This window comes from Mya arenaria, chromosome 13 (genome assembly GCF_026914265.1).
Source record: "Mya arenaria isolate MELC-2E11 chromosome 13, ASM2691426v1".
NCBI classification, from domain to species: Eukaryota; Metazoa; Mollusca; class Bivalvia; order Myida; family Myidae; genus Mya; species Mya arenaria.
Genome location: NC_069134.1, coordinates 29,807,263 through 29,820,380, shown reverse-complemented (window position 1 = coordinate 29,820,380; position 13,118 = coordinate 29,807,263). Strand labels below are relative to the sequence as shown.

General features: G+C 32.4%; 1 protein-coding gene across 1 annotated transcript in view; it reads left to right on the top strand.

The window, feature by feature from the left end:
• The window catches only part of LOC128214798 (calcium homeostasis endoplasmic reticulum protein-like), a 46,587-nt gene that overhangs the window by 10,530 nt on the left and 22,939 nt on the right, over nt 1-13,118 (top strand). Inside the window, exons 5-8 of the mRNA XM_052921455.1 lie at nt 3,690-3,827; nt 6,922-6,998; nt 12,400-12,474; nt 12,992-13,103. Of these exons, the coding sequence (XP_052777415.1) occupies nt 3,690-3,827; nt 6,922-6,998; nt 12,400-12,474; nt 12,992-13,103 (402 nt within the window). The remainder of the gene's footprint in view (nt 1-3,689; nt 3,828-6,921; nt 6,999-12,399; nt 12,475-12,991; nt 13,104-13,118) is intronic.

The window sequence follows — 13,118 nt, the reverse complement described above, 5'->3', positions numbered from 1 at the left end:
GAATTTCGGTATTAATTCTGAAATCAGGATTGTGAGCTTTTAATTTCAGATAACTTTATGATGGTGAAGATTTTGGTTTGTTGTTTTGCTGGTAATAAATGAAGTGCAATGAAATTGACGTTAATGGCTTTGATAATAATTTCAACAGAGATGTCAGCTTATTTCCTTGCTTTAGGCATGGACTCAAATGTACTCAAAGTAAATTTTCAGGAATGGGATTAAGGGTCTGTCCTTTCAGCTACAGTGATTTGATACTTTTAGCTGATATTAGCAATCACTGTTTCGTATTGTTTTTGTTTTTGTTTTTTTTGACAAACCTTTCTTTGCTTCAAGAATCTGAATTGAATATGAAAAAAGAAGCTTGGTAGAAGAAGCAACTGGCTATCACTGTGTAGGCACATTTGATGCATTTTCATAAAATGAAAATGTGCTATTTGGACTTACACTTTTTCAGCGAGAACAAGTCATTTATCGAAACGGCTTTAACCTTGAAATTATTATGACCTCAAATATGACATACTTGTCAAATTAATTATGAGGTGATTAGTTATTTTATTGTGCTGGACACAGTTTAGGAGAATTTTCACCTTAATAATAGCAAAATTTGAAGAATTGTGAATTTGTTTATTAAAACAGTTTACTTAAAACTTACAAGATCAAGAAAATGTATAGTATGTGCTAAATGTCATGTGTAGGCCACTGCAATTTATAACGGGCGATCAAAAGCTTTGATATTTGTGTATGAAAGTGTCCCAAAATGAGACAACTGTCATTTTTGTAGCATTTATGAATATGATGGTTAATAATTAATCAGTGGAGTGATTGTCATGTCAGCCTTGACGGCCGAGGTTGTAGAGCTGGTCAAAGTTCAAAACTCCATAAAAAATACGAAAGCTTGCTCAAGTTAGACTTTTATATGGTTTGTTTTTCTTTTCACCCAAATATTTTATGATCACCTGTACTTGTTTTAACCGTAATGATGTGACTAAGAGCTTGTTTGTATTTCTTTCTTTCATTAATGATTTATGTTCGCGCATTTGGACTAAAGTACATAAAAGACTAGAGTACACAGTTCAGTCGTTTTTCAATCTTGCACGGTTAAGCGTATTTTACTATACCTAAAAGGGGGCCTAAACTAAAACTGCACTCTCATAGAATGAGAGATTTGTCACTTTTTTGGTAACGCTTTTAGCCATAAAAAATCAATTTTTGAAACGAAAATAAAAAAACTGCAATCTGATATTCCCCAAGCAGTCTTGTATCTCTTGTTTCAAGAATTGACACAAAAATTGGCTCTTTCAAAGACAAAAAATAAAAAAGTTGTCAAAATGGTCAATCTGTGAAAGTGCAGCTTAAAGCTTTTATTTAGTAATACTAACAATAAATAATAAAATTATTACATATGAAAACTTTTATATTAACATCATATTTGATAATTGGATATTGTAATTTCTTTTTTATATGTTTATTTAGTGCAGAAATAATGGCACCCAATGTTACAAGCCTCATTTGAAAGTCTTTTCACAATTGAGTGCATCATGTTGTTATTTTCACAATTCAAATGGCCCTGGCATCATTCAAAATTAGGTGTGAAAAAACACTGCAGTTACTGCATTCAAAACACTATAGTTTAGCTAGTAAACACATCATCTTTTTTCATATTTATGTGACCGTCTTGTTTTTAAGTACTGCGTGGTCCTTGTTAGTTTTTGGGGGGGGGGGGGGGGGTTGAAGAAAAAAGTCGAGGTATAGTGATATTGCTGTCGTCCTTGAAGGCATCATGCAAAAACTGTAAACTAGGCCGTAACAAAAAGTATTGTTTAAGATATACTAATGTATGTCTGTGACAATTAACACATGTATATCAAGAACCAGAACTTTATTTTTGATAATAATTGAATTATGTCCCATTTTCAACTAAAAAAAATGCAAAAGCTTTAACTTTGCACATAACTCAAAAACAGTTCAAGATGCTCATATGAAACTTGGTACACATAATCCCAGCGACAATAGGTACACATAATCCCAGCGACAATAGGTACACATAATCCCAGCGACAATATGCATGTGTATAGCAAGGCCCATAACTCTGATTATTATAATTGTACAGAAATGCCCCTTTTTCTACTAGCAACAACAGATGAGCACCCCCTGCAATAGTATTTATAAGTACTGTCTAACATCATATGTAATTAATTATTTCAACAACAAAAAATGTATGCCTGTCTAGTACATATAGTAACATTTGGAATAACATTTATTCTTAAAGTCTCATATGGTTTACATGCACAATTACATGTATATAATATTGTCTATTGCCCTTCAAATACAAAAAAATTATTATCAAATTCTGATGTACAGGTACCTGTATTATATTTTCTGTTTCGCTACTAATAAATTACCCTTTTTAAAAAAAACTTAGGCCTAAAAACAGCTTTTTAATATGGTTTACCTATGAAATTATCGCCAACCTTAAAGCTTTTATTGTCCGTCTCTAAAATAAATGATTACAATCGTGTTTTAATATTAATTAAAGCTTTATACTGAGGATTATTATTTGCTCAATGATGACAATAACATTCTTGCATAAATTATAGAAAAAAAAAGAAACTCTACCATCTCTACCTGTTTCTGGACAAAATCTTATCCTAACCATATTTGTTTTGTTTGGCCTAAAGTTAAATGATTGCATTTGAAATGCTGATGTGGGAAGAAAAAAGAGCAATCCTATTGTCAAGAATCCGGTCATGTTTGCTAAATTGCAGCTGAGAAATAGCATTTAAGTCTGTCTATTTATCAGAAAAAATGTCTAGATGTTGTCGTAGCCCTCAGTAGCTGGCATTTAAACACTTAAATGTTGCGGTTGAAAAAAAAAGACTTGAATTTGCTTCACATTTTTACATGACATAACATTATGCATTAATTTTTACGTCCAAAAAAATTGGCTTAGATGTTTGTTGAGCTATACTATCATCATAATCAGTTATTTGGCTTTTTTGTGTTGCTGGTAAAGCAAGGCTGACACAGAGGCACATTTGTCTGGTGTCATCTTTGTCCATTGTGGTGTCATCATCGGCGTCACACTATTTTTCTGGGCCAATGTTCAATATTGATTTTATTCTTATTCTTAGACATGCTTCAGTGATTCCATTTAGCCTTTCGGTCAGCTAAATATAGAGGCCAATCAAAACACTTAGTTTCTAATCTTAAATTTAAGTTCAATCTAAGTTGCTTATTGAATAATTATGGCCCCAGATCAATAACTTTTGAACAACTTGGTTAAGAGTCTTCAAACTTTGTATGTTCAGTAGATGACCACTCTTGATTCTGGGGTCAATAGAAAAAAATTCAATTTGACCTTTCGATTGTCCAGTGTGTGCAAAAGTTTGGTCCAAAGTTTGGTTCGTGGTCACAAGTGGGTTTTTCTCCATTTTCCCCCACAATAGAAGACCACACTCTCGTGCAACATCGTACTAACGAGAATGACTTAGCATAAGTTTATATAACTTCCTTCACAATTGTTGTAAAAAAAATAATATAGGAAAATAATGTAAAATGTAGTAATTTTCACATTTCTGAATTTTACTACCATTTTTGTGAAAAAAGGTTGCTTATCTGGAAAAGTGAATGAGGTCCGATCTTAGGTTAATTTAGGTAGAGTTTAATTACTGTAAAATCATTCTTTTAAGGCTCAAATTGAGGACGCAATAGAATCACAGCGCCAGGAGGAACTGATGAGACTGAGTGATGAGTGCTCCATCCCTCTAGAAGACCTCCATCGCACCGTCAAGCCAATCATAGACTCATGTACAAAGGATGCCATCTTGGTGGGTAGTTTTATGTACCGCTAGTAACTCTCAGCAAATCAGAGTTATTGTTCTTAGTGTCAAGGTTGAGATGGTAAAATTCCAGCAAATCAAAATTATTTCCCTTTTTTCATGGTATGGATAATTAAGTTTTAGCAGATCAGAGTTATTTCCCTGTTTTCATGGTATGAATAATAAAGTTTTAGCAGATCAAAGTTAATTCTCTTTTTTCATGTTACGGATGGTAAAATTTTATCAGATCAAGTACAGTGGAACCTCGATGGCTCGAACTCCCAGGGACCGGCGAAATTATCTCGAGCCTCGGAAAATTCGAGCCAAGCGGGATTGTTTACCTTCAGTATAAAGAAATCAGTCCATTACATCTAGTTCGAGCCAACGAGGAAATCGAGCCAAGCCAGTTTGAGCCAATGGGGTTTGACTGTATTGCCCTTTGTTTCGAGGCATAGACAATAAAAAAATCGGCAAATCAGAGTTGTAATTCAATGTTTCTCAGAAATAATGAATATTTAGTTGGGTTAAGGGTTTATTTTTAGTTTTTGGTTGTTTGTTAACTGTTTATTAATGTTTAACCATTTATTTTACAGAAGTTTAAACTTGGCCTTTAAGTGTCTTGAATTGACTCCAACTAATGGTCAAGTGCCCTAGGAATAAGATGACCGTTGATGTAAATTAATTATTCGGAAAAAGTGACTTGAGGGGTGATACATTTCGATAAAGAATGTCTTGTAGACAAAACAAGTGTCATTTAGGCCTAAAAAAACACCATTTGGTTCAAGTTACCCAAACCTACCTAGGAAATCGGCACCGACCCTACCATTTATAAAGTCAGTTGGTAAAAATTTAAAAAAAAAATATATATATATATATATATTATTTTTTTATTTTAAGTGTGTGTTTTTATATGTAGTTTAAAACCGTTAAAGCTTTCATACAGAAGATAACTTGAACTCCATTCTTCAATGATGTTCTTACATTAAGTCCTGATAAAAAAATAGGGCTAAAAAGCCTACTTACCCTATAGTTTTTGAGAAGGATGTAGCACTGACCAAACTTTTTTTTTTGGCCTTTCTTCTTTTGTTTTGTTGTATTCAACTAGACAGAAGTCACATGATTGTAGGCATGTGCTTTGTAGGTTGTTATTACGTATTGGTAAAGTACAGCCATATTAACATTTTTATTTATTGCGTTTTAAGTCAACTAGCACATCAAGATTGATCACAATTTGAGAGGCAGCGTTTTTACTGACCATAAAAATATGACAAATATGGGGTTAGGTTGGGTTATTGCGTTTAGTATAAAATATTTTACTATGATGAATCGACATCATAAGGTTTGCTTGTGACATTGAAGGGGAATATTGCGTAATATCTCGCTGTTTTGTTTTTGTTTTATAAAATGTTTACGCCTCCAATTTATAATGTAGTGTTTTGTTTAGATTTTTAAGTACTTTTGTTTTTTTCTCAAAATTAGTTTAATGTATTCATCATTTAATCTTATTTGATGAAATATAAGCTTTGAAAATAGGACGTTATAGATTTTTTTTGGTTTTGTTGCAAGGTTACTACTTAATGGAACATTTCTTAGAATGTTCACTCTTTGTTGTAAATCACGGACTCTAATTTCCCATTTATTCATTGTTTAGATATTTTAGTAGTTGCTTTTTTTTTAAATTATTTTAAATATTTAACATTTTGTCTAATTTAATGAAATATTAGCTCCGCAAATAGTATGTTATAGAATGATAACTTATAACAGTAGCTGTTTTTTGTAAATCACTGGCTTCAGTTTCTCATTTATTCAGTGTTTAGGTATTTTAGTACTAAAATTTCTCAAAATTATTTTAAATATATTTAATATCATTTTGTCTAATTTGATGAAATATTAGCTCTGCAAATAGGATGTTATTAAAAAAATACCTTATTTCAGTAGTTGTTTTGTGTAAATATCTAGCTTCAATTTCCCATTTATTTAGAGTTTAAATATTTTAGAACTTAATTTTTTTTCAAAATTATTTGAAATATATATTCATCATTTTGTCTAATTTGAGGAAATAAATGTTATAAAACATCAACTTATTACAGTAGCTAGTTTGGTTGCCACGTTACTAATTATACATCATATTTTATAGAATGGTCACCTTTTTTCTAAACCGACTCAGATTTCCCATTCACTCAGTGCAACAATACAGCACCAGACAAGTTGAGTCAATATGAGATAGTCTCATTATACAGAACATGCTTTAATATCCTTGTAAATGAATGTCACACGCAGGTCAACACAAGAGAGCTGTCAGAAATACGATGTTTTTGTCAGTGTTTTTGCTGAGTTGCAAGTTAGCGCAACACTTTAATTATGAAAGAGGAAGACTTGTTATGTCATCGTGTTTGGTTATTATGGCTGTATAATAAAAAACAAAAACACTACGATTTTCCTGGAAAGTCTTTGTTGAGTTTATTTTAATTATTGTTAGAAATATCAGCTATCATATAATGATATTAAATAATGATATATGATATTTATATGTATTTGTTGGGAAATTATTTTCTATCCAAAAGCTAACAAAACCATTATGTTAAACGGTTTATAAAATTGGAAAAAACAAATGAAAAAAATGCAACTTGAATCATGTGTATAATGGTGATGTTGTTGCCAAAAGCCTTCGAGCTACAGTAATTTGTTTTCCAGATTTATTGCCAAGAAATGACAGTCTCAGTACATAATTGGGTTTATTCTTGTAACTTTAATTCTATAAATCCGCTGTCAACATCGCAATTTATTTCTGTTGCCATCTGTAGGAACCATTTACTTATAGAAATTCTATTTTCCCAAGAAAACAGTCACAGGATTGTCACCACCCTTGTTTTGTCAATGTGCAAAAACTTTAGTTTCAGTGATGATTTTTTAAACCATCTAATTTTTTACATGAAACTTGGTACACAATTTAGATTACAATTGAGATACCCAAATCTTCATGAAATTTAGAAAGTCCCACAACTGTGGACAAATATTTGATTTTTTAGTTATTCTCGTTGATAATCTGTGAGAAATAGATGTGTTTTTGCATCAACATAACATGGCTTTGTTGTGTTTTCAGAGTGGGAAAAGCTGGATATTCCAGCACTGTAGCACGGACCATCAGTCATTGTTGATTGGCAAATACATGCTGCGGAGGTATGTTGACAACGTCTTGAGTCTAGTATATTCTATGTCTCAAAGACTAATGCATGCTTTCAGTAAAGTCCTAACAAAACAGAGTAACTGAAGGGGTAATCCCAGTAGCAGAATTTTTTACTTATGTATCATGTGAGAGCTGTATTCAATATCCACCAAGGATTTCACTTAACATAGAGTCCAAGTGTTTTGATTTGACTGTAAAATTAGCTGGCCAATTGATGGCCGATGGAATCACTGAGGCATGTCTAAGGATGAGTGTAAGAACAATATTGAATATGGCCCAAGGCTTTAAAATGAAATTATGGGAACTATTCTTAAAGCTAAATAGTTTCTAACGCTAATAGATTCCAACGTGCCAAGCCTTATATTTGAGGCTAAAACCTTTTGCCAGGAATGGTTTAATGGCTTGTTTCATCCCCTGGTAGTTCCTTCCTTTCATTCCTAGGGCTCTTTCATCTTCACAGTAAGGTGCATATTTGCTGGAATTATCTCACTAATGGATGTTTTGTTCTTTTTTTTTTCCGTTTTGAAAGATTGAAACATTCTACCTTCCTTCCAGCAGATAAAGGGACAGAACTCAAACTTTAATTTGTAACATTTTTCAACCTCCATTTTCAAATATTTAAAATAAAAGATAGGGGACAAGGGAAACCACTACAATTCAGTTTAAAAATTGTGATCAGATTTTATTCCCTTAATAGTTTTGTTGTTATTATTGATTTTTACAGATTACAGCATCAATTTTTTGGGGTTAAAAAGTATTAAATTCACTCAGAAAATTTTATTTGTTCAATGCTATGTTACCATTTTTTAGCTCTACTGGCCAAAGGCCAGAAGATTTTATGCGATGGTAATGTGTACGTAGTATGTGCATCTGTGCGTCCGTGCGTCTGTAAACAATTGGTTGTGAACATGATACAGTCTTCAGTTTTGATTGTATCTCGATGAAACTTGTACAGTATCTAGATATCCATTAGAGCTCGGTTCCTTTCGAAAACCAGCCAGATCCGTCCATGAATGCCTAGATTATGGGCCATGAAAGTTTTTAAAGAAATGCTTTCTATTTTTAGCCAGGTCTGCATGAGCGAATTCTATTTTTAGCCAAGTTTACATGTACATGTAAATTCAAGTCTAGAGTTAAGGGAGACAATTTGCTTTTTGCTTCTGCAGTTGATTTTGTGAATTACTCTACCTTATTCTTGTTGAAAGCCCAAAGGCCATTTTTTAGCTTTAAGTTCTGTAGTTTGAGCATTCATCTTAACAAAATTGGTTGTGAATGTTTAAGTTATGCACCTGGTGTCATTACTGGCCACACCCAGGGTTCACAGGTTTGGTAAACATAAATCTGGAAAGGTTTGAAAATCTTTTTGTGTGTTGTGCATCCATCTCAGCACAATTGATTGTGAATTTTTGTTCAAATTGATCAATGTTGTCCTAGAATGCCCTTGACTTTGACCTTTTGACCAACTTTTTTTAACTTTAAAACTACAGAAATTTTTACTATGAGTACAGTTTTGAAAGCATTTTTTTTTGTCAGATGACTTTTACTTGGCACATATTAAAATAGTTCATGTAACTAATCTGCTTACAATACTTTCTGGGCTCAGATGTTGAACGTGCTACGTTTTCAGGTAACCCAAACACAAAACATAAACTGTATGTCTGTTGCCTTTTACCCATACATGCTGTGGATTGATATGACCACAAAAGCCATGCCAGTAGAGCATAGGCCCTTTTGGGCCTCTTGTTTTATTATCTTGCAACATGATTTTGTAAAATCATATTTCTTATTTTCTGAACTTTCTTCCCAGGATTGATTTTCTCATTCCCTGGTGATGTACATCATATTAGTGACTGATATATACGTGTTTTTCTCCAACCATTTTGGGAATGGAGCCAGGGCCTCTCTGACTGGAAACCACTATGTCATTTTGACTAAAATGGGATTTTAGATTTGCCTAGAAATAAAAAAGAATGCTGTAATAAAGAAGAAGGCTAAAATGTGATAAAGATTGTTTCTTTCAGATTTTTTTAAAAACGAAATTGGATGATTTTTCTTATTTTATGAAAAAGGTATAATATTTTAGCACTGGAATTGGGGCCAGATTTCAGCCCCAAATTGGTTAGTTAAAAGCACTGCATTTGATTCAAATACTTTCAGTCCCATGGAATCGGCATAACAAGATCATGCAAATTTATTCTGTTAATTTTTAATTCAAAAGTGAAAGGAAGATTTGTCAATTAAGCTGTCTGATTTTTGAAGGTATTTTGATAGCCTTGGTGGTGTTAGTGGCAATGCAGTACAAAAACTTGGCCTTGGTCATAACTCCGAAATCATTCTTATTCAAATGAAACTTGGTACACCTGTTGTCCGAGACAATTGGCACATGCAAAACACTCTGGCTTAAATAATTTTAAATATTGTAGACATATTATAAATGTGCCTCTTTTTCGATAAAAAACAACAACATGACACCGTAATGTAGTACCGGGGTAAGTCAATATCTGCTTCTATTTCTACATACATGAAGTTGCATTGCACTAGGGTGACAAACAGATAAGCATTGGCATACCCTTGCAATGCTAATTTGTCATTCAAATCATTGTACTTTTTATTTCGTAAAAACATTTTCTTCAAATATTATTCACAGCCCTTGTCATACGAAGAAAATTTCAAGATAACACCGATATCAATTAGTCATTTTTGTTATCTTATATTCATCAAACCCTTTTGCAAATCTGTGTCACTGCCAAGCTGGCAGCACTGAGATCAGACTGCGATCAGTGACAGCTGTTGCCCTGCTGGGTTATTCACAATGGTTTTTAACTTGTCATATATTAATACGTGTAGCGCAATTTTTTTATTTATGCGTATTTCATTTTTGTTTCAGACTTTATACGTAGCATGAGTCAGAATGCCTCAGCTTTTGCGACATAGTTTATAAAAATATTATGATTAAAAGACAATTCAACATAAGATGCTCGAGGTCATTTTAGCACAGTCCATCAAAACTAGTTTCACTAATTGTTGTAAAAATGTGACACATGCAATCTGAGAACAAAATATTTAGAATATTTTTGCAGACTAGTGTTGACTCCGGGTTGTCTATGACAATGATAATAAAACTATTTTGAAATATTGGGGACTTGTGGTCATTCATTATGTGTTTGCACTTTGATGATTAAATAGGGTTTACTTTACTGTAATTATACATTTTTGTGTACTTTCTTTAGACTGTATTTTAAGTGCTTTATTATTAATACATTATTAACATTTGTGTGTACTTTTCTAGTATATTGTTAGTTCTTTGCCATTAATTAATCTGAAAATATTCTTCATGGAGCTATTTTTAGAATATGAAATTACTGAATACAGAGGCATCCATTTGTTACGAATTTGTCTAAAGTACAAATGTGACTTTATTTCCTACGTAAATTGCTTGTTATTTAAAGTATGAAGTACTCTTCTACTTTATGGACTGTTAAATTAATATTTTGTGTTTATCCCATAAAAAACACACTAAGGAAAGTAGAATATAACATGTTTTCAAAACTGCTGAAGGGTGAGTGCTGTGCTGTTCATTCAAAGGTACATGTACTTGCTCATGTTTTTGGATCAATACATCTGAAAACACTTATTTTATCATTATTTTACTCGTTGATATCAAAATTGCAGAAAAATACAGTGAAATTATGTAAATTAAAATATTTTGGTTATAGTGGGGTGTGAGCCCAAGCCTATAAAGTCCAGAAAAAAGTCTAGAAAACGCATGTTTAACAACAAGGCCACTTGGACTTGAATAAAATCAGTGGATATTTTGACCTCTTAACAATACATTGATAACTTTACATGATATTGTCAATCAAACAGTCACACAAAGCTGTAATTAAATGACCAATTTTGTTGCTAATGCTATTGAAAATTGTGATCTTCAAGACCATATTTGAGAAATTTATATCAACATTCAGTGAAGGGTTCCAGCTTTTGGTATCTTAGTTCTAACACGCATAATGAATTGACACACTTTATTTATTATCATACAAAAAAAAGTGCATTTTACATTAACATAAGCGAGTATCTTTAAAATGCTGTTCAATCAATATCACGAGATCTGAATTGACCACCTCACTTTGTCATTGCTGATGTTCCAAGGCCATAATTTTATTCACATGAAAATGCATGACTCGCCACCCTAGGCAAAAAAAAAAAATGGTTTGGTTAGGGTACCATTCTTTTGGTAGGCTTTTTTATGAAAGAACAGTATTGTCATCATTGGGGAATGGTGTACAGTAATCTTCTGTACAAAGCTTTAAAGGTTTTAAACAACATATTAAAATACACATTATTATTTTTTTTTTAAATACACAATTATATATTTATTTATTTTTAGCAACAGACTATAAAAAAGGGAATGTCAATGCCTGCTTCGTAGGAAGGGCCGATTAACCCTAACAAAAGGTGTTTTGTTTTAGGCCCTAGTGCTCAATCAATGCATGTAGAACCAGAAGCAGATATTAATTCTTTCATTCAGGGGACATTGTGTACATTTCTTGAATTAAATTGAATGGACCTCTCTCGATTTGTCATTGTTAATGTTCTCAGACCATATTTGACCGAAATTTAGTGACACATGATGAAATGAACGTATATATTTCGTAGTAGTTTCCATGTCAGCTGATAGTGAGAAGTCTGGCAACAGGTGGTGTTCTGAAATTCTTTCCAACTGACTCATTGTTTTGTTTGTATAAATGTATTAAAGCTCATTATTTGTAATTTGTACTCCATGTTGCCACGGCTTGATTCTAAATATGGTGCATTATTCACCTGCATACAATTGTGGATTAATGTTGAGATCAATATATTTTGCAAAGTTGTATTGACCTCTTACACTGTCTGCAAAATCTAAGGCGACATGCAATTGACCTTAACATGTATGTTTAGGCCTTAGATTATTGTAACATGTATTTTACGTTTTATATAAACCAAATGACAACTCTTTACTGTAGTTTTAATAGCACTATTTCATAAGTTTTAAGTTGCGACTTGACCTAAGTCCTTATATACCTTATCAAGAATGTTCTGTTTGTTTTTCTAGAATGCTTGTAAGGCAAGCTTTAAGCCACTATTTAACATGATATACCTCATTAATGATGTTCTGTTTGTTTTTCTAGAATGCTTATAAGGCAAGCTTTAAGCCACTATTTAACATGATATACCTCATTAATGATGTTCTGTTTGTTTCTAGAATGCTTATTAGGCAAGCTTTAAGCCACTATTTAACATGATATACCTCATTAATGATGTTCTGTTTGTTTTTCTAGAATGCTTATAAGGCAAGCTTTAAGCCACTATTTAACATGATATACCTCATTAATGATGTTCTGTTTGTTTTTCTAGAATACTGGCCAAAGAGGCAAGCTTTGAGCTGAGACTTCATCTTATATATCTTATAAATGACGTTCTCCACCATTGGTAAGTATTCAGTTAAGGTGTTTTATAAAGTCTACAATATTGTTTTTATCTTGTCTCTTTTTCTTGCTGAATTTTTGTGCAAAATGTTTAACCTTGGTCCGTTCAAGATATTCAAATGAAACTTGTCATAGATGTTCAAATAGGCATAACACACAGTCATGTATAACAAGGAACAAAACTCCTGTTTTAATATTTGTCAAGTTGTACCACTTTTTTCGGCACAAAGAGGAGTGTTGGGGTTTGCTCCTTGTTGCTCTATTTTAGTATTTTAACATATTTATTCAGTTCATATTTACAAAAATAATAGAACAAAAATAGTAATTTGAAATCCATTGGAATACAAGCAATGTTATTGCTTATACTAATTTCTTCTCATCTAGGAGTGTACAGTTACAAATTGTACAGAAAATCAGTGTATAATGTGCACAATATGATGTCAGAAAAATATTATTATAAAAAAGCCTAGTGGTATATTTTTACATGCTCAAGTTTAACACTGTTAGTTTGTTGATTACAGCCAACGTAAAAATGCGGACAACTTGAAGTGCCAGTTAGAGCAGGTTGTGGTTCCTGTATTTTGTACGTCACTGATCGGAGCAGGAGAGGACAAGAAAGTGAAACTAAATAAGGTAAGCTGCATATAC